The sequence below is a fragment of the Miniopterus natalensis genome, chromosome 4, assembly GCF_054644295.1.
Source record: "Miniopterus natalensis isolate mMinNat1 chromosome 4, mMinNat1.hap1, whole genome shotgun sequence".
Taxonomy (NCBI): domain Eukaryota; kingdom Metazoa; phylum Chordata; class Mammalia; order Chiroptera; family Miniopteridae; genus Miniopterus; species Miniopterus natalensis.
This window is the reverse complement of record NC_142084.1, coordinates 15,743,252-15,766,301: the sequence shown is the minus strand read 5'-3', so window position 1 is coordinate 15,766,301 and position 23,050 is coordinate 15,743,252. Positions and strand designations below refer to the sequence as shown.

General features: G+C 40.9%; 1 protein-coding gene across 1 annotated transcript; it reads right to left on the bottom strand.

Moving 5' to 3' along the window:
• Nucleotides 1–19,977: 19,977 nt before the first annotated feature.
• LOC107531489 (mitochondrial ornithine transporter 2) lies at nt 19,978–20,883 on the bottom strand. Its single transcript, XM_016205544.1, has one exon. It carries the CDS (start codon nt 20,881–20,883, stop codon nt 19,978–19,980), a length of 906 nt encoding a protein of 301 aa, XP_016061030.1.
• Between the last annotated feature and the right edge of the window lie 2,167 nt (nt 20,884–23,050).

Genomic DNA, 23,050 nt, shown 5'->3' with positions numbered 1-23,050 from the left:
CATAGGCATGGTCTTTTATCACCCAGTGAGATCAGGAAACAATAAGGTTGATACCAGGGTGTGACAGGGCTGGAATTAGGATGAGGCCACGTTGTGTAAGTATAAGATTAGATGGTGTCTTTAATTAAATGTTGAAATTCTGTTCATCATGTTTTTTTTTTTAATTAAGTTTGATTTTTTTTTTTTAGAATACTGCATTAAATAGTGTCTGTCTTTACTATCAAGTTTTTGGGTTATCCATTAATTTTGCTCCTGAGACATTTACCTTGCCCTAGTCCTGGTCCTGTTGGTGGTTTCCAACTTTCAAGTTCAAATGAGCAGCACAGCAGTAGTGATGGTGGTCACATTTAGAATCTGAACAGTGAAATATGAATCAAGTTCCTCTCCATTCTAATATGGGATAGCAGCAGCAACAGTGGAAGAATGAAGATACCCAGCAGATCTGATGAGCTGGAGTCCTGAAGACTGGGAATGGAAGAGCACAGGTGGGACTGTGGCCAGGCAAATTGTTTGTATGTTTTTCTTCCAGATGGCATGCATCAGTGTGAAAAATATTATATATTAGGTAAACTCAACTTGCTACTACGTTGTTGAGAATTTTTGTATTTATGTTTGTGAAACATAATTTGTGATATGTAATTTTTCATGTTATGCCCTTCTCAGGTTTAGTTTCAGGGCTATACTGGAATCATAAAATGAGTTGGCAGTTGTTTCCTCGTTTTCTCTTTGATGTGTTTGTTTAAGATATTTATTCTTTATGTACTTGATAGAATTTTTCACAGAAGCCAGCTATGGCTAACATTTTTGCAGGAAGATTTTGAATTGCAAACTTAACAGTTTAGGTATGCTGCAATTCCAATTTTCTATTTTCTTTTATGTAGTTGGTTGCCTGTGTCTTTTAAGTAATTTGCCTGTTTTGTCTACAGTGTTATAGTTACTGGCTTGAAGATATTGATAATATTCCTTTATCATTTTTTCTATGTACTTATATTATGCCCCTCTTTCATTCTGGATATTGGTAAAATATGTTTTCTCTCCTTTTGTCTTTATCAGTATTTTTACAAGTGTATATATCAATTTTATTAATATTTTTTGAGCCCGGCCGGGCGTGGCTCAGCGGTTGAACGTTGACCTAGAATCCAGGCAATCGGGGTTTGATTCCCGGTCAGGGCACATGCCCAGGTTGCGGGCTGCAGCCGATCAATGACTCTCTCATCATTGATGTTTCTGTCTCTCTCTCTCCCTCTCCTTTCCTCTCTCTGAAATCAATAAAGATATATTTAATATATATATATTTTTTGAAAACCATTCTTTGTCTTTGTTATTTTCCTGTTGATTTCTGTTTTGTTTCCTTGATTTCCATGCTTATGTTTTTATTTCTTTTCTTATACCTAGTTTGGTTTTAGTTTTCTTTGTGTAGTTTCTCTGAAAGTTTAGATTGTTGACTCTGGGCCCCTCTTTTCTAATATAGATTAAATATATGAAAATATAAATTAAAACTGTCCATTTTTTCCTATGTATTATTTAAGCTGCATTTCATGAATTTTAATATTTTGGTTTTATTACCATTCAGTTTTAATGTATATGTAATTTCCCTGTTGATTTCTTCTTTGACCCATTGGTTAACTAGAAGTGTGTTGTTCAGTTTTCCTAATATCCAGGGATATCATTTTTGATATCCAAAATAATTGTTTGGGTTTGAGAACATAGTCTATATGATTTAAGTCCTTTGAAATTATTGAGTTTTGCTGTTTTGCTTTTGTTATCTAACATATGGGTTTAAACTTGGTGAGTTTTCTTGTGAATTTGAAATGAATGCTTGTAGTGTTCTATAAATATCAATTAAACCAAGTTGCTTGATAATGTTGTTTAAATCTTTTTTATTCTTACCATTTTCCTGTATGTTCTATCAACTACTAAAAGGAAAATGTTAAATTCTTCAACTATGATTGTGATTTTCTTTATTTCCCCTTTTATTTCTAGCATTTTTTAAGAACCATATGTATTTGAAGCTCTTTTATTTGATATGCACATAGGATTATTTTATCTTCTTGATGAATTGACACTAATCATTATGAAACATCCCTTTGGTCTCTAATAATACTTTCAATCTGATATTAATAGTAACCCATATTTCTTACACTTTAGGGTTTATATGATATCTCTTTTTAAAATATTTTTACTTTTATCCTCTATCTTTTAAGTGCACCTTTTTAAAACTATATAGAGTTTGATCTTGCTTTTTTTATTCAATTTGATAATTTCTGCCTTTTAATTGGAGAATTTATTTCATGTATATTTAATATGATTATTTATACAATTGTGTCTATTGCATTTTTAATCATACTGCTTTCATTCTTTTGTTTCTCATTTCTACTCTTCTTTTCGCTTACTTGTGTACATTTTGGCATTCCATTTTATATCCAAATTGACTTTTACTATAACATTTTGGGGGATGTTCCCCTTAAGGATAAAAACATATAGCCTTTACTTATCACAATATACCTTAAATTAGTATTATACTACTTTACCTAAAATGTAAAAAACAAACAACCTACCTATTTTGTAATCTTTATCCATGGCACAAAAAATTAGAGTAAGGCACAGTAGAGATTTAAGAAGTCATATGGTAGAGAACCTCTATGAATATAATCAAATAGGAAAATATTTCAGAAAGACCTTAATATCTACTGTGTATAAGATAATCCATACTGGAGAGAAATATAAGGAGGATAATCATTGTGGGAAAACCTTCAGCCAGATTCCAAATTTAATTGTGCACAAGAGAACTCATACTGAAGAGAAATTCTATCGATTCATTGGCTGCAAAAAAACTTTCATTAATTATGCACTTATTAAGATACATATGGGACCACACACTGGACACAAACCTTATCAATGTAAGGAATGTAAAGAACCCTTCAGCTGTTCTTTGTGTCTTAGGACTCATGAAAATTCACATGGAGAAAAATATGAATATACAAAATGTAGTAAAGCCTTTATTCATTCTTCATCTATTGCTTTACATGTAAGAACTCATGGTAGAGATAATACTTATATTCATATAATGTAAAAAATGTGAAGAAGCCTTCCATTTGCTTTCATCCCTCAGAAAATGCAAAAATTCTCACTGGAAATTATATGCATATAAAATGTGTTGAAGAATCAATTGTCCTTCATTCTTTAGAGCACATGTAAGAAATTATGTTGAAAATATACCCCACGAATGTAAAAGAATGTGAGAAATCCTTTATTTCTTCCACATGTCTTACTGTACATCTAAGACCTCACATTGGAAAGAAGCCTTATGGAAGGAGTGTGGGAAAACCTTCCCTTATTCCTCAAAGCTTACTTTACAAGTGAGAAAACATATCAGAAAGGAGCTCTATGCATGTAAGGAATATGGGAAAGTCTGCAGTTTCCCCTCCTCCTTTAATAACCACATGAATACAGACACTGGGGAGAGGTTCTATAATTGTAAAGCAGTGTGACAAATATTTCTTTTGTTCTTCAGGTTTTATCATACATGTAATGCACATTGGAGAAAAACACTGTGAATGTATAAAATGCCTTCAGCTATTCATTATCCCTTAGGAAACATATAACAATTCATACTGGAGATAAATTCTATTCATATTTGGAGTGTAGAAGAGTCTTATATCTAGTTTTTTTTCAAAGCCATGTGAAAATTCACATTGGAGAGAAAACATATAAGTGTAAGAAATGTGGAAAGTATAATTCCTAACGCTTGAGTGCATATGTGAGAACACATACTGAAGAGAAACCATATAAATCTCAAGAATGTGGGAAAGCCTTCAAGTCTTTCTTATTCCTGTCAGCAAATGAGAACTCATACTGGGAGACAGAAGTGTAAAGAATGTGGAAAATCTTTTAGTCTTCCCTTATATTTTAAAGACATGTGAAAATACACATTAGAGAGAAACCCAATGACTATAATCAATGTGAGAATGCCTTTAGGTGTATCTCATTTCTTACTATGCATGAAAAAATTCATACTGGAGAAAAATCTTTAAACTGTTGTAAATATGGAATTGTTTTATCAGTCTCATCTTTGAAGTGATCCCTAGCTAATAAATTATAGTTTCCATTTTCTACATAAACCTCTGCAGTGATACCTATTGCTCCCAGTACCCTTTCACTTATATCTCACAACTTTTGATATGTATTATTTCTGCAGTGGTTCACTTATATATATTGTCTCATTTCCATTGTAAAGTTTCCTTGGACTGAAGTAAAGTGTATTTTCAGTATGCAAGTAAATGTATTTGAAATTAGTTTTGTTATTGTTTCTAATTAATTTCTACTGTATGCAATGTGTGTGGTCATTGACTTTGTTACTTATTGGAATTTCCTTTCTGGCCTACTGTGGCAGACCCTGAGATTTGCCTACCTGATATCTATTCTGCCCTTCTTCCTTATTAAAATAACTTAGAAATTTTCAGGTTATTGATCTTTACTGTTGAGAGATGTATCTTCAGTATTTTTGTAGCTAGTGTAGTCTACAAATAATTGCCTTGGTCAATAAGATGTTGCTATAAAGAAAAATGTGCAAAGTTATCAAAAAAAAGGATGTTTTCATCAGAAGGTAATGTAACCTTTTGTACTTTGCTCCTCCTTCAATTTCAACACAGCACTTCAAGTTGAAAACAGAGACCTTGTGACCATGTGGATGAAAGCTAAAGGTAATGATGGTTGTGCTGGATTGTGTTACAAGAGATTTAGAACATTTTCCAGAATTATCTTTGCTTTATGATTATAAGTTATAATTGGACAAAAGAGGAACCTGCATGAGATTTGGAATGCAGAAATTAAGAAGCTCTTAACCTCAAAAGTATATGGAAGTAGCAGATTGACAAACATATCCAGAACTGTTCATAAGTTCCAAACATCAGCCCTGAGCCAATAACCAAGAGTTTAACTTTCCCTCAGAGGTGGCAACATTTCCATGAGCTCACTCTTCCTGGTCCCACCTTGGTGGCTAGACATGCACAGCTGTTTGAATTTCCTTGCAAACTCAAACCTGCCCATTCATACTGCTGTTTTGGGATATAATGATTAGAGACTCTCTAATCCTCTGATGCCCTCTTTCCCACAATTGTGAAAGGTCTAGTGAATACATAGTTCTCATAACACTTCTAGTGACTGTTTTCCTGAGTCATACAATGTTGCAGCAAAAACAAATAAACAAATGAGAAACTTTGTTCCCCTGTTGCATTGTTGAGTGTCTACTACTGAATCCTTTCTCCATCACCTCCATTCCATAGGTAATAATCCCAGAGAACTCCCTAGCAAACACCTTACACTCTAATTCTGTCTCAGCGTCTGCTTCCTAGAGATCCCAACTTGGTAACATAGGTTCTAGTTTGCTATGGGACCATGGTAGAGACTCACCCGTGACTATTAGACACTAAATGAACATGTGATCTGAGATGCCTTCTATTTACTAGATGTTACCTGATTCATCAAACCGTAAAATTGGCTTAATGTATAGCAGCACTTTATCTTCAAGTGGAAGTAGTAATACATGATCATACATGAGCAGGTCTGAAGAGCATAAGTATGTGTCATGAGTGGATGGTTTACACTGACAAGGTGCCTACTGCTCCTACATTACCACCTCTCTTTCAACCTACATCAATGGTCTCATTGGGAGTTTCCTGTCATCAGTTACTGAAGAGGAAGAATTTGAAGAGGAGATAATTTAGAAATATCTCCAGACAGAAATCTGGCACAAGCCATAAGGAGACTTAGAGTATTACATCCTCAGGTCTGACTTGAAGGGGAGCTCTTCCTGATAAGAAAGAACTTCAAGGGGTACATCTGACTTCACTTTTCCTGGAAAGAAAGATGGCTAGAGGTATAGATGTGCATTTGTATTCATTTTCTAAGACTGCCATAACAAAGTACCACAATTGGGTGGCTTAAATAATAGAAATTTTTTATCTTCTCACAGTTCTTGAGGCTAGAGGTCTGATATCAAGCGTCTAACCAGATTGGTTTCTCGTGAAGGCTGGGAGAATCTGTTCCAGGACCCTTTCCTTGGCTTGTATGTAGTTACCTTTTCCTTGTATATCTTCACATAGTCTTCCCTCTGTATGTGTCTGTTCCTGTGTCCAAATTCCCCTTTTCATAAAGACATAAACCATATTGGATTAGGGTCCATCCTAATGAGCTCATCTTAATTTGTTTACCTCTGTTAAGACCCTCTCTTCAAATAAGGTTACATTCTGAGGTACTGGGGTTAGTATGCCAATATATCTTTTTCAGGAAGGACACCATTCAACCTATAACAGCATTTATTCATGAGCAGTGGCTAATGGTTCGGCCCATATGTCACAGAATAAAAAGAAATAAGATTAGAGGGTTGGTAATAAGAAAGTTTGAGTTTCATTTCTTGGTCTGAGCCTCTTTCAAGGTGTTAATAGAATATTAGATTTCCCTTATTACATAACCCATTCATTGCTTTACCCATAGATATTATTTTTTCCTCTCTCCATTTAATCCCAAACATTTCTACCTTTGGAAGGGACATTAGATTCAGCCACTATGCTGGTCTAGATTGAAGGCAGCAATACTAGTCTAGCAAGTGCCTCCCTCTCAGTCCACTCCTGTTACACAAGTACAGAACTAATGGGCTATCTTTACCACCAGGCAATATAGCTGCACTGTTAATCCCATTTTTTCCATATGGGGTGAAGGCACATCCTGCCCAGTAAGGCCCTTAAGAATTCTAACAAAAGCATTTAAAACATCAGTACAGTTTCCGCTTCAGAATCATCCCTGCTTTCAGCCTTTATAATTGCAACTTTGGTCCTATGACCACTGCATCAGGTAGGGACAAAAAAAGTTGAGGTCCAGTGGGGTCAAAAGTATACTAGCACCTTCCCCAAACCCTTCCCTCAGATCCGCCAGAAAAACAAGACAAATCTATACAGTGAGAACATTCTTTTAACCCCCTAATGTTCATGCTCAATGTGTGCACACACTCTAGAAGGTGTGTAAGTCAACCCGTTGTGGTTTTATTACCCCGTTTTTGACAACCAGTGTTTTAATTGCCCAGTCCAATTCTCTATCAAACTATTAGCTGAGGAAGATATCTGCCTATCGTTGGACAGTATGTGAGGGCCATAAAATGGGTTTCTAGGTCTGAGGAAATGTCAGTCAGCCACCCAAATCAATGCATTATCTTCTGTTCTAGCTCTTTCCTTATACTGTTGGCATCTGTATCTACCACCAGGTAAGCTAAGCCCAGTCCAGAATTAGTTTCTTTTCCTGTCAGGACCCATTTGTAGCCCCCCAGGGCTACCAGCATCAGCCTGACTTGCCAGCTGTGTTCAGGGCTTTCAGACAAGGAAATCTGCCAAATAGTCATCTGCAGTCTGCCTCTTTTGTTGGTAGACAGAACAGTTCCCACTGGCATTTTGTGCTTCAGAGGTTGCATGAGGGATATGTCTAGATTCCACCCATCTCTGCATTGCTGCAGACCCCCATTGTCCACTTATTTCATGAACCCAGGTGGTCACCTCAAGTGAGCACATGGGGATATCTCTGCTTGTTGATTCCAATTACCTTCCAAACCTGCAAGGGAGTTATTCTGATGGGCACTGACATGTCCTACTTTAATGCACACCTCAAATTTCCATAGGGCTGTGCTCCATATTAGAAGCTATTTTGAACTGAACTATTTCGATAAAACAAGTAGGATGCAGTTAAGCCTTAGAAAAGTTAATAGCCTTGAATTTATTAGAAAAAGAGAAAGACTAAAGATTAATGAATTAACTATCCTTCTCAAGAATGAGGAAAATAATAGACAATAAACCCAAAGGAAGACAAGGAAGAAATTAATCAAATAGTAAACAAGTATCCAAGAAAGAGAAGCCAAATACACAAAAGCTGATTCTTTGAAATATTAATAAAAATTGACAAATCTCTGGCAATGTATAAGAAAACTACAAGGAAAGCACAAAAAAAACACAATAGAATAAATTGAAAGGGAAACAGCAATTCAAATATTGTAGACACAGTAAAAAGGTAAAACAAAATATATACGTCTTTGACAAGAAGCTAAAACATTTAGTTGGAAAACAAATTGCTAGAAATGTAATCAAATTGATTCATCAAGACTAGATAAACTGAAGTATGATAACTGTTAAGTAAGTTTAAACTTTAGGACCATCTGGCCATGAGTACTACCAAAAATTCAAGAAAGAAATAATTCCAATCTTATACAAACATTTCCATAGGATAGAGAAGAAAGGAGAGCACTCCTTAAAATTGTTATTTGTTTATCATAACCCTGATATAAAGAAAGGAAAATTAAAAGCCAGTCTCAAACAGAGTGGCCAAGGATCTACAGGGTCACATACCTAAGTTTTATTGTGACTACTGCAATACATACCTCACCCATTACTCTCCATTGGTGAGAAAGACACACTGCAGTGGCAGGAAACAAAGAGAATGTGAAGGTCACTATCAGAAATGGTTGGAAGAACAGGCTCAGAGCCTCATTGACAAAACAACTGCAGCATTTCAGCAAAAAATTATATGCCTCCTACTCCATTCTCTGCTCCCCCTTTGGCAGGGGCAATGATTCCCACCTCCTCCCAGTCTCCCAGGTCCTCCTTGCCCTGGTATGAGGCCAGCACCCGATACGAGAAGGCCCTCCCATATGCCAATGATGGGCCATTCTCCTCCTGGGATGATGCCAGTGGGACCTGGTTCTAGCATGGACCTTCTGCTCACCTTTCCTACCACTCCGAACAAATGCTTAGTGCTGCTGGAATAAGGTCGCCTATGGGAGGGTACAGGCCAATGGTGTCTGGGTCCACAATGATGAGCCCTCCTGCCCATGATGGTGCCTCATTCATCCAAGAATGACTCAACCAGACAGGTAAGGAGAGAGGGGAGCCTCTTTCTATCAGTTTTATATTACTTGTTCTACTTCACCAGGAGACTGTGGTAGTGTGACTCTGTGTTTTCTAACAGCAAGACCAGGAAGATTCACTCCCTTTTCCTATCAAAGAGAAAATAGTTTTGGAGGGGAGTAGTGGGACCAAAAAGCGCAATTTTCATTTGTATTGTGAATGTGAAAACTCTTTTAGTTTAAAAAAAAGAGTCAACATCACTCATTGACATAAACTAAAGGAGAAAAATCACACAATTATCTTTATAAACACATAAAACATATTTGTTAAAATTCTGTCTATGATGAGGGAAATAATCTTCTCAGGCTAGGAGTGGAAGGAAATTTCCTTAATCTTTAAATGATATGAAAACACTTAATGCAAAACACATGAATTATGAAATGTTCAAAGTTTTCCTCTGAGATCACAAACAAATGCCCACTGTTACATCTATTTCATATTATACTGAGGTTTTGGCCAGCATGATAAGGCAAAGAAATACAAATTGTGTAGACTGCAGAAGAAGAAACAAAGTTGTTATTATTTGCAGTTGATATTGAATTCATAGAAAACCCAAAAGTACCTACAGATAAAATATTATAATTTTTAAAATGTAAGGCTGCGCCCAGCTGGTGTGGCTCAGTGGCTGATTATCAACCCAGGCACCAAGAGGTCATGGTTCGATCCCAGTCAGGGCACATGCCCTGGCTGTGGGCTTGATCCTCAGCAGGGGGCAGCTGAACGATGATGTTTCTCTCTCATCAGTGTTCCTCTCTCTCTCCTTTCCCCTCTCTCTAAAAATGAATAAAAACATTTTTTAAAAAAAGTAAGGTTGCCAGAGTGGCTCAATTGGTTGAGCATGGTCCTATGCACCAAAGGGCTGCCGGTTCGGTTCCCAGTCCAGGCATGTGCCTGGGTTGTGGGTTTGATCCCCGGTTGTGGTGAGAGAGCAGCTGATTGATGTTTCTATCTCACATCGATGTTTCTCTCTCCCTCTCTCTCTCCCACTCCCAACCCCGCTTCCCTCCTCTAAGCATGTCCTTGGGAGAGGATTAAAAACTAGTTGCAGAATTTGAAAAATCAATATAAAATAACTTTATTTTATAAACCATCAACAAACAGAAATTGATATTTAAAATAAAGATTCAATTTACAATGATAAAAAAATCAAGTACCTAGGAACAAGCGTAATAAAGTGTAAAACCTCTATGGGGAAATTATATGACTTTATAAAAAGACATTAAAATGACTTACATTAATGAAGAAATGTATGATGCTCATGAATTAGAAGATTCAAATTTTTAAAGTTATCAATTCTCTTCTCACTCAGAACATTACTTTAAACACTACAACAGAAATTGAACATTAAAATTCATATGAAATCATAAAATGTCAATAGTAGCTAGGAAACTTTTTAAGAAAAAAGAGCAGGAAGAAAAAACTTGCCCCACTAATTACTAAAACTTGTTATACATCTAAATTAATCAAGATAGTCTGCTATTGGTGCATAGGCAGAAAATTTGACAAATGTAACAGAGAGGTCAAAATAGACTTACATATATACGGAATGTTTGAATATTAGAGAGATGGCAAGTCAGATTGTCTGTCTGCTCAGGCTACCCTAATAAAATATGATAGACTAGTGGCTTAAACAACAGATATTTTTTTCTCACAGTTCTGGAGGCTGGGAAATACAAGATCAAGGTGCCAGCACACTGGGTTCTCGATGAGGGCCTTTTTCCTGGCTTGCAGACTGTGGGGCTCTCTCTGTGTCATCACAAGGCTGAGAGCAGCAACTTCTTCCTCTTCTTATAAAGGCACTAACCTCATCATGGAGCCCCATCCTCATAATTTCCTCCAGGCCTGGTTGCCTCCCAAAGGCTTCACTCCTAACACCATCATATTGGGGGTTAGGGCTTCAATATATGAATTTGGAGGGGAGGGGGCTCAAACATTCAGTCTATAACACAGATCAATGGAGGAAAGATGAGATGTTCAATTAAAAATAGTTATTCATACAGAAAAAATTAAACTGAGTCTTAATTTAAAAATAAACTCCAATGGCTGCCATCAACAAATCAACAAACAACATGTGCTGGCGAGGGTGTGGAGAAAGGGGAACCCTAGTACACTGCTGGTGGGAATGCAGACTGGGGCAGCCACTATGGAAAACAGTATGGAGGTTCCTCAAAAAATTAAAAATGGAGCTGCCGTTTGACCCAGTGATTCCACTCCTAGGAATGTATCCTAAGAATCCTGAAACATTCATCAGAAAGGATATTTGTACCCCAATGTTCATAGCAGCACAGTTTACAATAGCTAAGATCTGGAAACAACCCAAGTGCCCATCAGTAGATGAGTTGATAAAAAAGCTGTGGGACAGTCACACCATGGAATACTACGCAGCTGTAAAGAAGAAGAATATCTTACCCTTTGGGACAGTATGGATGGACCTGGAGAATATTATGCTAAGTGAAATAAGCCAGGCAGCGAAAGACAAATATCACATGATCTTGCTTATATGTGGAATCTAAAGAACTTAATAAACTGATGAACAGAATAGATTCAATGACATGGAAGCATAGATGAGACTGATGAATGTCAGAGGGATGGAGGAAAGTGGGTGAGTGGAGGGGGAGTGAGTAACCAAAGAATTTATATGCATATATACACAACCCAAGGACACGGACAATGGTGGGGAGAGGGACTGGGGAGGGGGAAGGAACAGGGTGGAATGGGTCATTGGGGAGAAAAAGGGACATCTGTAATATTTTAAACAATAATAAATTTTTTTTAAATAAATAAATAAAATAAAAAAATAAAAAACACATGGTAGAAAAAATTTTGTAAAAACTAATATTAATAAAACATTATTAGTCAAAAAAATAAATAAATAAACTCCAAATGCATCTAAGACTTAAATGTCAAAAAACAAACAAACAAAATAAACACCCCAAAACAGAAACAAAATCTTTAAAGTGCTTAGTGAGAAATATAGGTAAATAAAGTTTAGATCTTGGGCACAGAAATAATTTCTTTAAAAAGACACCATAGAATAAAGCATTAATAAATAATAAATTTGACTATTAAAATCATAACCTTAAAGATGTGGAAAGGGTGAGTCCTGGGGATGTAATGTATTGCCTGGTGACTATAGTTAACAATGCTGCATTGTGCTGTGTTGTATATTTGAAAGTTGCCAAGAGAGCAGATCTGTGTGTGTGTGTGTCTGTGTGTGTGTGTGTGTGTGTGTGTGTGAGAGAGAGAGAGAGAGAGAGAGAGAGAGAGAGAGAGAGAGAGACTTCTAAGGTTTACCCTAGACAATAAAGCAAACTGGAGAAGCAAACATAAAAATAGAAGCACAAAGTAGAAAAATAAATAAAGGCCAGTGTGCTACAATTACTCACATAAGACAGTGATGGTGCCTTGGCAGTCTCCAGACTTGAAACGGGAGGCTCACCCTGCTGTGTGGCCTCTTCATGACCAAATGGGCACCTGAGTCTGAGAAGATTCCCATGTCTGGTGCCAGGAAGATGGGCACGGCTTTTTATGGGAAACATTTCCAAGAACCTAGATCAGGAACCTGAGCCTGGGTAGAGAAGAGTCCATCTGCCATTTCTCCAAAGGAGAAAGATGCCCTTCCTCTGAATGCAAAGAAGAGTCATTCGGCCCTGGCTGGTGTGGCTCAGCTGGTTGAGCATCATCCTGTGCACCCAAAGGTTGCCGCTTAGATTCCCTGTCAGGGCACATACCCAGGTCAGTTGAATCCCTGGTGGTGGTGTGTTTGGGAGGCAATTGATTGATGTTTTTCTCTCACATCAATGTTTCTCCTCTTTCTCTCCCTCCCTCCCTTTCTCTCTCACATCAATAAACACATTTTTTTTTTTTTTTTTAAAAAGAGCAATTTGTATATAAATTAGCAAGCAAGATATGTGGAAAGATGGCCTAGTTAATGTCTGCTGAGAGTCCAGTTTGCTGAGGAGGATCCAGTGAGACTTCTTTAGGCTGGAGTAGAAATATTCAGTATATGCACAGTTAGTTATCTAACAGTTATCTGGAGGAACTAATATCCTTTCTGGGGCCATTTTTTTTTTCACCCACAGAATGTGCATGATTGTTAAGAGCGGTCAATTTTCTACAAAACTCCTTACCCACCTGTGAAATTTTCCATCCCAAGAAGACTAAAGTCACTAATACCAAATGTTCTGAACTGGTTTTGAAAGAGACGTTAAGCCTGATGCAGTGAGCAGAGCATCAGTGCTGATGACCACCACCAACCTTGAAGAGTTGGGTGGCAGGAAGATATTAGTCCATTGACAAGGAGCTAGTATTTAAGTGCTGGCATTAGAAGGGAGCTGGGAACACTGGATGGTGGAGCTCACAAGGCAGGTCCCAGACTTAGATCATAGTTCCAATGCTGAAATGATTTATTCTGTAAAAAGTCTCTCAGAGAAGACTTCTGGGACATTCAATGTGGGTCTGGATGAGATCAGAGAGACCAGGGAGTTAAAGACTTTGAAAACAGGGATTTCAAAGCTCAGATGTTGCTCAAGTTGGAAATGAAGGCTATGGACAGAAGGCTACTTCCTGGCCTTGAGTAAAATACCTCAGTGGCTATTTTATGTACACAACAACTACCTAGAAATAATTATCACCCCCTTAGAGCTTTGGGCCAGAAAAAAAAGAACCTCCTTCTAAGTTCAGCAACTTGAGGGTATTTTCTTGTACAATTAAATAAAATTACAGGTTTGGTACTACACTGCTAAATATGATCTTTCTGAGATGTCACATATACTTAGCAACTGCTATAGCTTGGTATCCTATGAAAGCTAGAACAGAGAATGAATTTCTAGCTACAATTTCACTGCAGCATGCAGATCATCTGGCCCTGACCATAGACCAAACAATGGAATAAATATCAGAAAAGATTTTTCAGAGACACATCGAGATGGCGGCGTAGGCAGCAGCTATACCCGCCGCCTCCCACAACCACATAAAAATCACAACTAAAGTACAGAACCATCACTCAGAGCCTCCTGAAATCTGGCTGAACAGAAGCCCTGCAATCAGGGAACTGAAGAAGCACCGAGACCGGTAGGAGGGGCGGAGACGCGGGTGGACCAGGGCTGAATCCCAGAGACGCAGCTGCGGGCCCACACCCAGTGCCGTGGGTTAAACCTGGGAGGGAATCTCGGCGGTGGAGGTTTCCAGGGGAGTGACGGGTCCCAGCCCCACAGCAGGCCCCCAGCCCAGGGCTCCAGGGCCGGGAAGAGAAGTCCCCACAAACTTGGGCTGTGGAAACCAGCGGGGACTGTCCCTGTGGGTAGCAGAGGCTACGGGAGCCCCAGCAGCTCCTCCTAAAGGGCCCGCGCAGGACTCACTCGGACGCTCCCTCTGAGCCCAGCGCCGGGCAGCAGCTTGAAAGGACCTGGGACACTCGGGGAGGAACTAACCTGCCTGAAGTTGGTGTGAGAGCTGGAGGGGCGGCTTCCTCCCAGGCAGAAGGGCTGGCAGAGGCCATGGCTCCTGTGGCGAGTCCTTTCCTCACACAGACAGCAGGCAGGCGCCATGTTTGAATCCACAGCACCTGACTCTCACCTTTGGCCCCGCCCCGTGATTCCCGGAGGCCCCGCCCCTCCCCACCTGCAGCTCATCCAGGCCATTTCCAGGGGCTTTTCTATGCAAGTGGCCTCTTGAGCCTCATGCTTAGGACTTTCCTAAAATCTCTCAAACAAGCAGCAGCGGGCCCCATACACTTGATAAGCAGCCCCAGGCCTGGCACTAGCGGCAGCCTGCATTGGCTCATAGCTTGGCGTCTCCTGGACACCGCCAAGCCCAGCACAAGTAGCAGCCAACTACGGTTTGCTCTGTAGCTCGTGCTGGGTGGCCCTGGGCAAAGCACTGCCAGAGGCTGACTTTGCACCTCCCAGGAGGCCCTGGAGACAGTGCACCTGGTGGGCAGACTCGACCACACTGGATTACAACCCTACCACATCCATGAGTGACACACTCAAGGGGCACACTTCATGAACACCAAAAGTCCACTGAAGTAAATCCTGCTCCATAGGGGTGTCTCCAGTACAACATATCTTTGGCTGTAGTTGCAGCTGGTCCTCACAGCCGATTGGCCTGGGGGTCAATTCCTCCCAGGGATGCCAACAGCAACCAAGGCTCAACTACAACAGGACAGTGCACACAGCCCACACAGGGGAGCACCTAGAAGGCCCAGTTCAGGTCACTGGGGAGGCTGAGCCATTGGACACTACAGGACACCTACTACACAAAGTCACTCTACAAGTTCCAGAAGACATAGCAGCTCTACCTAACACATAAAAACAAACACCTGGAAGCAGCCAAAATGTGGAGGCAAAGAAACATGTCACAAAGGAAAGAACAAAAGAAATCTCTAGAAGAGGAACTAAATGAAATAGATCCAACAAGCTAACAAATACAGAGTTCAGAATTTTGTTTATAAGGATGTCTAAGCAGACTATTAGGGAAATAACTGAGAAAATCGATGACATAATAAAGTACCAATTTGAAATGAAGGTTACACGAACTGAAATGAAGAATAATTTACAGGGAGTCAACAGTAAAGTAGAGGATGCTGAGAATCAAATCAGCAATTTGGAACATGAGGAAACAAAAACACCTCAACCAGACGAGCAAAAAGAAAAAAGAATCCAGAAATATAAAGATATTATAAGGAGCCTGTGGGTCAACTTCAAGAGGCCCAACATTTGTATTATTGGGGTGCCAGAAGGAGAAGACAGAGAACAAGAAATTGGAAAACCTATTTGAAAAAATAACGACAGAAAACTTCCCCTACCTGGGTAAAGAAATAGACTTACAAGTCCAGGAAGCACAGAGAGTCCCATACAAGGGGAACCCAAAGAGGCCCACAGCAAGGCACATCATCACTAAACTGCCAAAGGTTAAAAACAAAGAGAGAATCTTAAAAGCAGCAAGAGAAAAGCAATTAGTTACCTACAAGGGAGCACCCATATGACTGTCAGCTGATTTCTCAACAGAGACTTTGCAGGCCAGAAGGGAGTGGCAGGAAATATTTAAAGTGATGAAAAACATGGAACCTCAACCAAGATTGCTCTACCCAGAAAAGCTATCATTTAGAACTGAAGGTCAGATAAAGAGCTTCACAGATTAAGAAAAAGCTAAAGGAGTTCATCACCACCAGACCAGTACTACAGGAAATGTTGAAGGGTCTTCTTTAAGAAGAAGCTAATGAACAAAAGAATCTGACGAACAAAATAGATGCAGAGACATCGATGCAGGCAACAGACGATCATATTTCAGAGGAAAGAGGGAAGGGTGTGGAGGGTGGAAAGAGATTAACCAAAGAAGTTATATGCATAAATGCATAACCCATGGACACAGTCAATAATGGGGTGAAGGCCTGGGGAGGGGGTGGGAGGGAGGTGGAGGTGGTCAATTGGGGGGGGGGACACCTGTAATACTTTCAACAATAAACATAGATTAAAAAAAAAAAAAAGTTAAAAATAAATAAATAAAAAGATTTTTCAAAGTTGAGGGGTAAATTATGCCACGTAGAAGTGAAGTTTAAAATAAGGTGAGGCATCAGTAAAATGGATTTGAGCAATTTAACTCGTAGAAGTAAATACCATCTCACCATACAAAGTAATAAATAAGTGGATGTTATATGTCAATTATACCTCAGTAAAAAAGGTAACACTATGAGGTGATGGATGTGGTATGTTAAAAAAAAACCAAAATTCAAGTGAGTAAATTTGAAGATCTAACTGGCTTTATTAAGCGATTCATGAATAGGGTAGCATCCCATCTAGCAACTAGAACAATGTTCAGAGAGGGTGAACAAAATGGAAGGTTTATATAGGCAGGAGGGTGTGATGGGAGTTATTAGCAAAAAAAGAAAGACTTATTTTTGAGAACAGAATCCAGATATCATTTATGTCTGAATGCCCAGAGGTCAATACAGTGCATTGTAAATGGTGTGAATTAAATAAATATTTTTATTTAGGTAAATAATTTCATGATAAAAATACTCACATTTCTTTAAACAAAGACATCTTCTTTTGCAGGGAAGGGAATGGCCCTTGCCATTTTATTATGCAGATGGCTTCTTTCTATGTGGGGTGGGGTGGGTGGAAGAAATGAAGAGGGCCCACATGACAGATTACCTCATTGGTGTTGACCAGAAAATTTCAGACTCATTGACTAAGAAAATTATGTTCTGGGAGAGGTTAAAACAGCAATTAGGTAAGATATTAAATCTTGGTTTGGTGTCATGGGCTTTAGCACAAGTGATGCCACTTTGGGCCTGTGGTTTTCTCTTTAGCAATTAACTAACCTTATTGTGGTGTCATTTCACAGTATATATGTATATCCAGTTACCACACTGTACAACTTACACTTCACAATGTTACTTGTCAATTATATTTCAGTAAGGCTGAAAAAAATACAAAACTACCATGACACTAATTTAAAAAATACAAAGAAACCACGATACAAATACAAAAACACAATTAAGGGAAAGAGTTTCTTAAGTTCAGAGAGTCCATCACTGATTTCACACACATGCACACACACAGAGGCACACACAAGCTGGATTCTGAATTTTCTTCTAGAATATGACTCTTCTAACTGTAAAACAAACATATAGACCATAAGATCCTTGGGAACAGAAACCAGATACCATTCATGTCTCAATATAAGGTCAATACAGTACATTGTAAGTGGTGTGAGTTAAATAAATATTTTTATTTAGGTAAATAATTTAATGATAGAACACTCAAGTTTCTTTAAACATAATATCTTACGTTACCATATTTTTGTCTGGAATACAGATCTGAAATGGTACAAGTTGTACCTATATATATCAAACCATGAATTCAGCAAACAGAGTGGAAAAAAATTCTCCTGAGTTAGGCTTCCATTCCCCAATTCCACTCACTCCTACTTGCCTCAAACTATTTCTACTGAAGATGTTTAGTTAAACCTTTACTCAAAAACGTGTGTAAAGCCCTGCTTACAACAGGGCTGAGATAAGTTCACAGGTGCTGGGCAGGCTGACTCTGAAGAGATTCACTTCCTGTAGGAAGCCAGTCCTGTTCTCTCCTCTGCTTTAATCCAGGCCTGTGTGGATCAAGCCCAACTAAGTAGCTACTGACCACTTAAATATGGAATATCTATAACTTAAATGTATAAAAAAATAAAAAGTAAAGTAAGAAAATGGTTTTCTTTTAAAGAAAAAGCAAATGAAGACGAGCCACCGCTCTTGAGCACACCAGGCACCCCTTCCCCAAATGCTTTTCTCGGCCCCCCCATTTGTCAACATCTTGCTTCCCTGACCCTCTTGCCTCTGGCACTATTTTTATTTAGGTAAATAATTTAATGATAGAACGCTCAAATTTCTTTAAATACAATATTTCAAATTACTATATTTCTCTCTGGAATACAGATCTGAAATAGTACAAGCTGTACCCAAGTATCAGAGGCTTCACAGATCGCAAAAGCTAAAGGAAACTGGAGATTTTACACAAGATTTATGTTCTGCTGACAGTCATACACACGCATGCTGTGGGCCATTATTTATATTATGGTAGCCTGCTTGCTTTTAGCTTTACAAGCTACTTAAGAACATTTCTTACTGAAGACTCTGCTCATCTTGGACCAGCAAGGAATGATAAGGCTTATTTTAGTGGTGGCAAGAATGACTCTCTTACCATGGGCCATATAGTACTCATCACCAAGTGTGTGGGATCAGATAAACTATGTGTGTTTTTTCGTTTGTGCATATATACATACACATGGTATAGTTTAATAAAATCACTTTTCTTATGTTTCGTTGCTTTATAAAGTCACACAGTTATTAAAATTCACTGATGGTCATTACCAAATTTAGAAGGTTCCAACACTGTATAAACATGACAAGGGGTTATAGACCTCAAGGTAAACTTAAGGATGGGTCAGCTTTGACATTCCTCACTGTGGAGTGCCAACACTAAATTCTGTCTAGTTCTGCCTGAGAGGAGAGGACTTCATCCACAAGTATTGTTACTTGAACACCAAACAGGGAACAAAAGCTTTCTTGGCTTTGGCACTCTGTTCCCTGGAAGGGTTTCTGACTGGTGGAGGCAGACAGTGGATCAACAACCCCTATATGGGCCCAGAGAACACCCTGTAATTGTACCCAGGCCAGGACCCAGAAACTAGAAGCTAAACACTGTTGTCATCTACATGAGTCTTCATCAAAATATAGCAGCACAACCCATTCCCCTCAGCCCCTTCCTCAATCTAAAGTCCCACAGAGGAGAAGCTCTTTGGGAGAGAAGGGAAATTGGTACAGATGAAGGCTATGCTACTTCCCAAAAGTCTGATGCTCTAGGCCACACCTAAGAATGTAGAATATGACCCCACTTTGAAAGTGGATGGCACTATTTTAAGAGTAGAGCATCTTAGAAAAATTCAAGATGCCAAATCCGAAACTTAAGAATGTGGAACACACAGCAGTATATTGTCTTCTTAAAAATCTAGATGGGTATCTTGGTTTCCAATTACCACACAAAAACTTTTTTTAAACTTTAATTGCCTAATACAGTGTACAGTTTTCAAGAGAACCTACCTCTTGAATGAGTTAAGCAATCATTTATAACCAACTTCATGAGACACAGTTAACTCCCTTTTTCGGGTGCTGTGAAATTAAGCAGGGAACCAAACTGTGTTTCACTCACAACACATAACCAGCTAAACTGCAAAAGCTGTGATATAACTATACTTAGCCTTTCAAACTAGGTAGCTAGGGCCACCCACTCCCCCAGTACATCGCACAAAAACACAAAAGCAGCAACTCTTCTATTTCAACACAATTATGGACAGAAATTATATGATGAACAACAGAGGTTCTTCCATAAAGTTTAAGACCTAAGGTAGAAGACAGAAACAAAATTCCCATGCAGTAAACAATAATCCTACATTAGTCCAGTACTCCGTGGAACCCTGAGATAAACCATAGCCCTCAACGGTGCGCACCCGAGTGCAGGCTCCCGGGGACCCCTCAGGATGCCTCCAGGTGGCTCATCATGCTCCGCCTGCTGTACTCATAGACCAGAAACAGCGACCCGTTGGCAGGCAACGCTCGGATCAAAGTAGCGGTCAGTCCCGAATACAAGGCTGCTATCCCCTCCCTTTCCACAATCCTTAAAAGAGTTCCGACAAACCCCGCCTGTTTTCCAGACATGGAAAGAACCTGAATTCTGGATTTGATACAATCCACTGGGTATATGACAAGCCAAAGGCAAATCCCAGCAACCCCGCCACTTAACATCAGATGGGCCGGGCCCAGCTCATCCTTCGATCTCCCGGAGGCCAAAAACGATCGGCTCAGTTCATAGCCACCGAAAAAGAAGAAATAGCCCGGTACTTCTTGAAGGAGGGTGCTGGAGAGGCCCTCGTAGAAGCCCAAGGGGCCATCCTTCCTCAGGATGCTCTTCACGACGGACCAGACCGTGCGGTGGCTCTGGGCGATGCGGCCCGACTTCTCCATCTCGTGCATGGCCTGCAGCCGGCACTTCACAAGCTCGGTGGGGCACAGGGCGAGCGCCGCAAACGCCGACGCCATGGAACCGGCCGTGGCCGTCTGCAGGTCACTCAGCTTTGCCTGCCGGTCCAGTCCCACCACTTTCTTCACCAACTGTTGGCAGAAGCCGTAGCACATGAAGAGGACGGAGTTCTCGGCGACGTAGGCCAGGAGCGCGGGGCCGGTCCCCCTGTAGAAGCCGCGCAGGCCCACTTGCGAGTAGGTCTGCAGGCAGCAGTCGGTGAAGCCCTTGTAGAGGCCGGGGAACGTCTGCATCTTCACCTTCACCGTGTCGAAGGGCTGCCCGGTCAGCACGCAGGCCGTGCCGCCCAGCGCCCCCGCGGTCAGGTCGATGGCCGCCTGGAAGGCGGGGTTGGATCTCATGACCGCTCCACCCGACCTCGGGTCTCGGTCTCCGTGGAAAGGCCCTGGAGCTGCGCCGGGCGTCTGAGGTCCCGCCGCCTACTCTGGGCTATCCCTCAGCCGTGGGAAAAGCCCCTCAACCCCAGGCCAGGCCGCGGGCCGCCTCCCCTCGCCCCGGGTAACTCCGGGCCCTCCGCCTGCGCCCCCGCCCCCGCCGCGCGCGAGGCTCTGCAGCGCGCCCTGCCGGCCGCGCCCCCGCAACGGCCACCCCGGCGCCTGCGCGCGGGGGCCGCGGACCGAATACGCAGACACTTTGAATGGGCACAGCAACCGGAAGCTACACGACCCATTCGTGCGGGGACTGGGAGACCCCGGGCGCCGCCCTTCTAGGGGCAGGGGCGGGGGGATACTGCCCTATTGGGCCAGACCCCCGCCTCCCCAGGTGTCTCTGGGAGAAAGAGCCTGGAGCCAAAGGGTCAGCCTACCCAAAGGTTTAACTAGGGAAGGCAAACAAACCGCTGGGGGTTTTTACATAACAATCGGTGGCTGCTTTTGACTGGAAAACCTTTGATAGTCTCTGGGATGAGCCTGGCCGCTCCACAGGGGACTGGCGCCGCAGGGCCTCTGGTGGCCCCGCTCCCTGGGACGCGGGAGGCGGCCCGAGGCCCGCGGACGCGCTGCTCCGGGCCTGCGGGAGCTGGAGAAGACCTATTTCGTGGCAACGTCGCCAGGACCTGGGATTAGAGCCCTGGGACTGAGTTCTCATCATTTCTAGAGGTAGGACATGGCACTTTACAATCAGCTTGGAAAAAAATGGTATTTATGTACTGCTAAGCAACTTGATAGTAAAGGGCTGTGTGGTTCCTCGCTAAGTTTCGAGGTTCCTGAGGAGCCCTCGTGTTTTGTGCAGCAGCTGCGTAAGTTCGGGATATAAATGACAACACACTACCTTCCAAGTTAAGATGAGGTTTGGGACATCAGCGAGGGTCCCGCCGTTAGGACACGCTTTTCCTTCCCAGATGCTCATAAATCCAGCGTTAGAATGTATCCTCTTAGGGTTTGCATTCCAAGGTCTAGTTGGGATTTTACTTTGGTGGTTAAGAACAAAGTGGGGGAAGGGGCAGAAAGTATACTGAAATGATTTTCTCTTTCATCTAGAAAGCTTTCCTTGTCTGGTTATCTTTGGCTGTCAAATGAGCACTGAAAAGCAGACCGTGTATGGGTAGAGTTAGTCAACAGGTAGATTTTATTGTCGTAGACAGTGTGACCTGGGCTTTTCTTGGAGAAGGCCTAGATGTCAGTACTTAAATTTGTTTTCTCGGGAACACACGTTTCTTCAGAGAATATTCTTCTGATTGACTCCGTGTGTGGGCGTGTGTGTGGTTTGGGGGGGGGGGGGGATGGAGAAGGGGTATTCTACGGATACTGCTTTGATAAAGCCAAGATGAGGGAGGAGGGGTGACATTCCTGCAGTAAAGGATATAGATTTTTCACATAATTCCCTTATTTGCTGCCATACACCCCAACCTTCATCTGTGCCTTTCTCTGACTTTGAGCTGTTGCTTCAATTTACCTAGAAAATACACTTTACAAAATGCATACATACATACATACATACATAAAAATAAAATAGCCCAGCCAGGTGTGGCTCAGTGGTTGAGCATCCATCGATGATCCAGGAGAGTGCGGTTCGATTCAGGTCAGGGCACACGCCTGGGTTTTGGGCTCCATACCCTGGGGATGTGCAGGAGGCAGCTGATCAATGACTCTCTCAACACTGATGTTTGTTTCTCTCTCCTTCCCCCTTCCTCTCTCTGAAATCAATAAAGATATATTTCTAAATAAATAAATAAATAAATAATAAAAGAAAATAAACTTTCCATCCGTGGGATGGGGAAGGAAGAGTCACCTAGATCCCTAGGGTGCGATAGGGATCTTGGATATCCAACAGCTCTGAGCACAGACTTTAGTGAATCACAAGTTTCCAGCCTCATGCCTTTCCCCCTTCCGTGTATACTTCTGCCTGCAAAAATTGAGCCTCACAGGTTCTACATCAAGTGGGTTTGTTTCTCTTTGGTATACCCTGTTGCAGACATTTAGCATGTGACATTCTCTGATCTCTCAATTAATTTATCATTTATTCATTTGCTTTGGCCTTCTGAAAATGGTTTGACATCTATAATTTGAT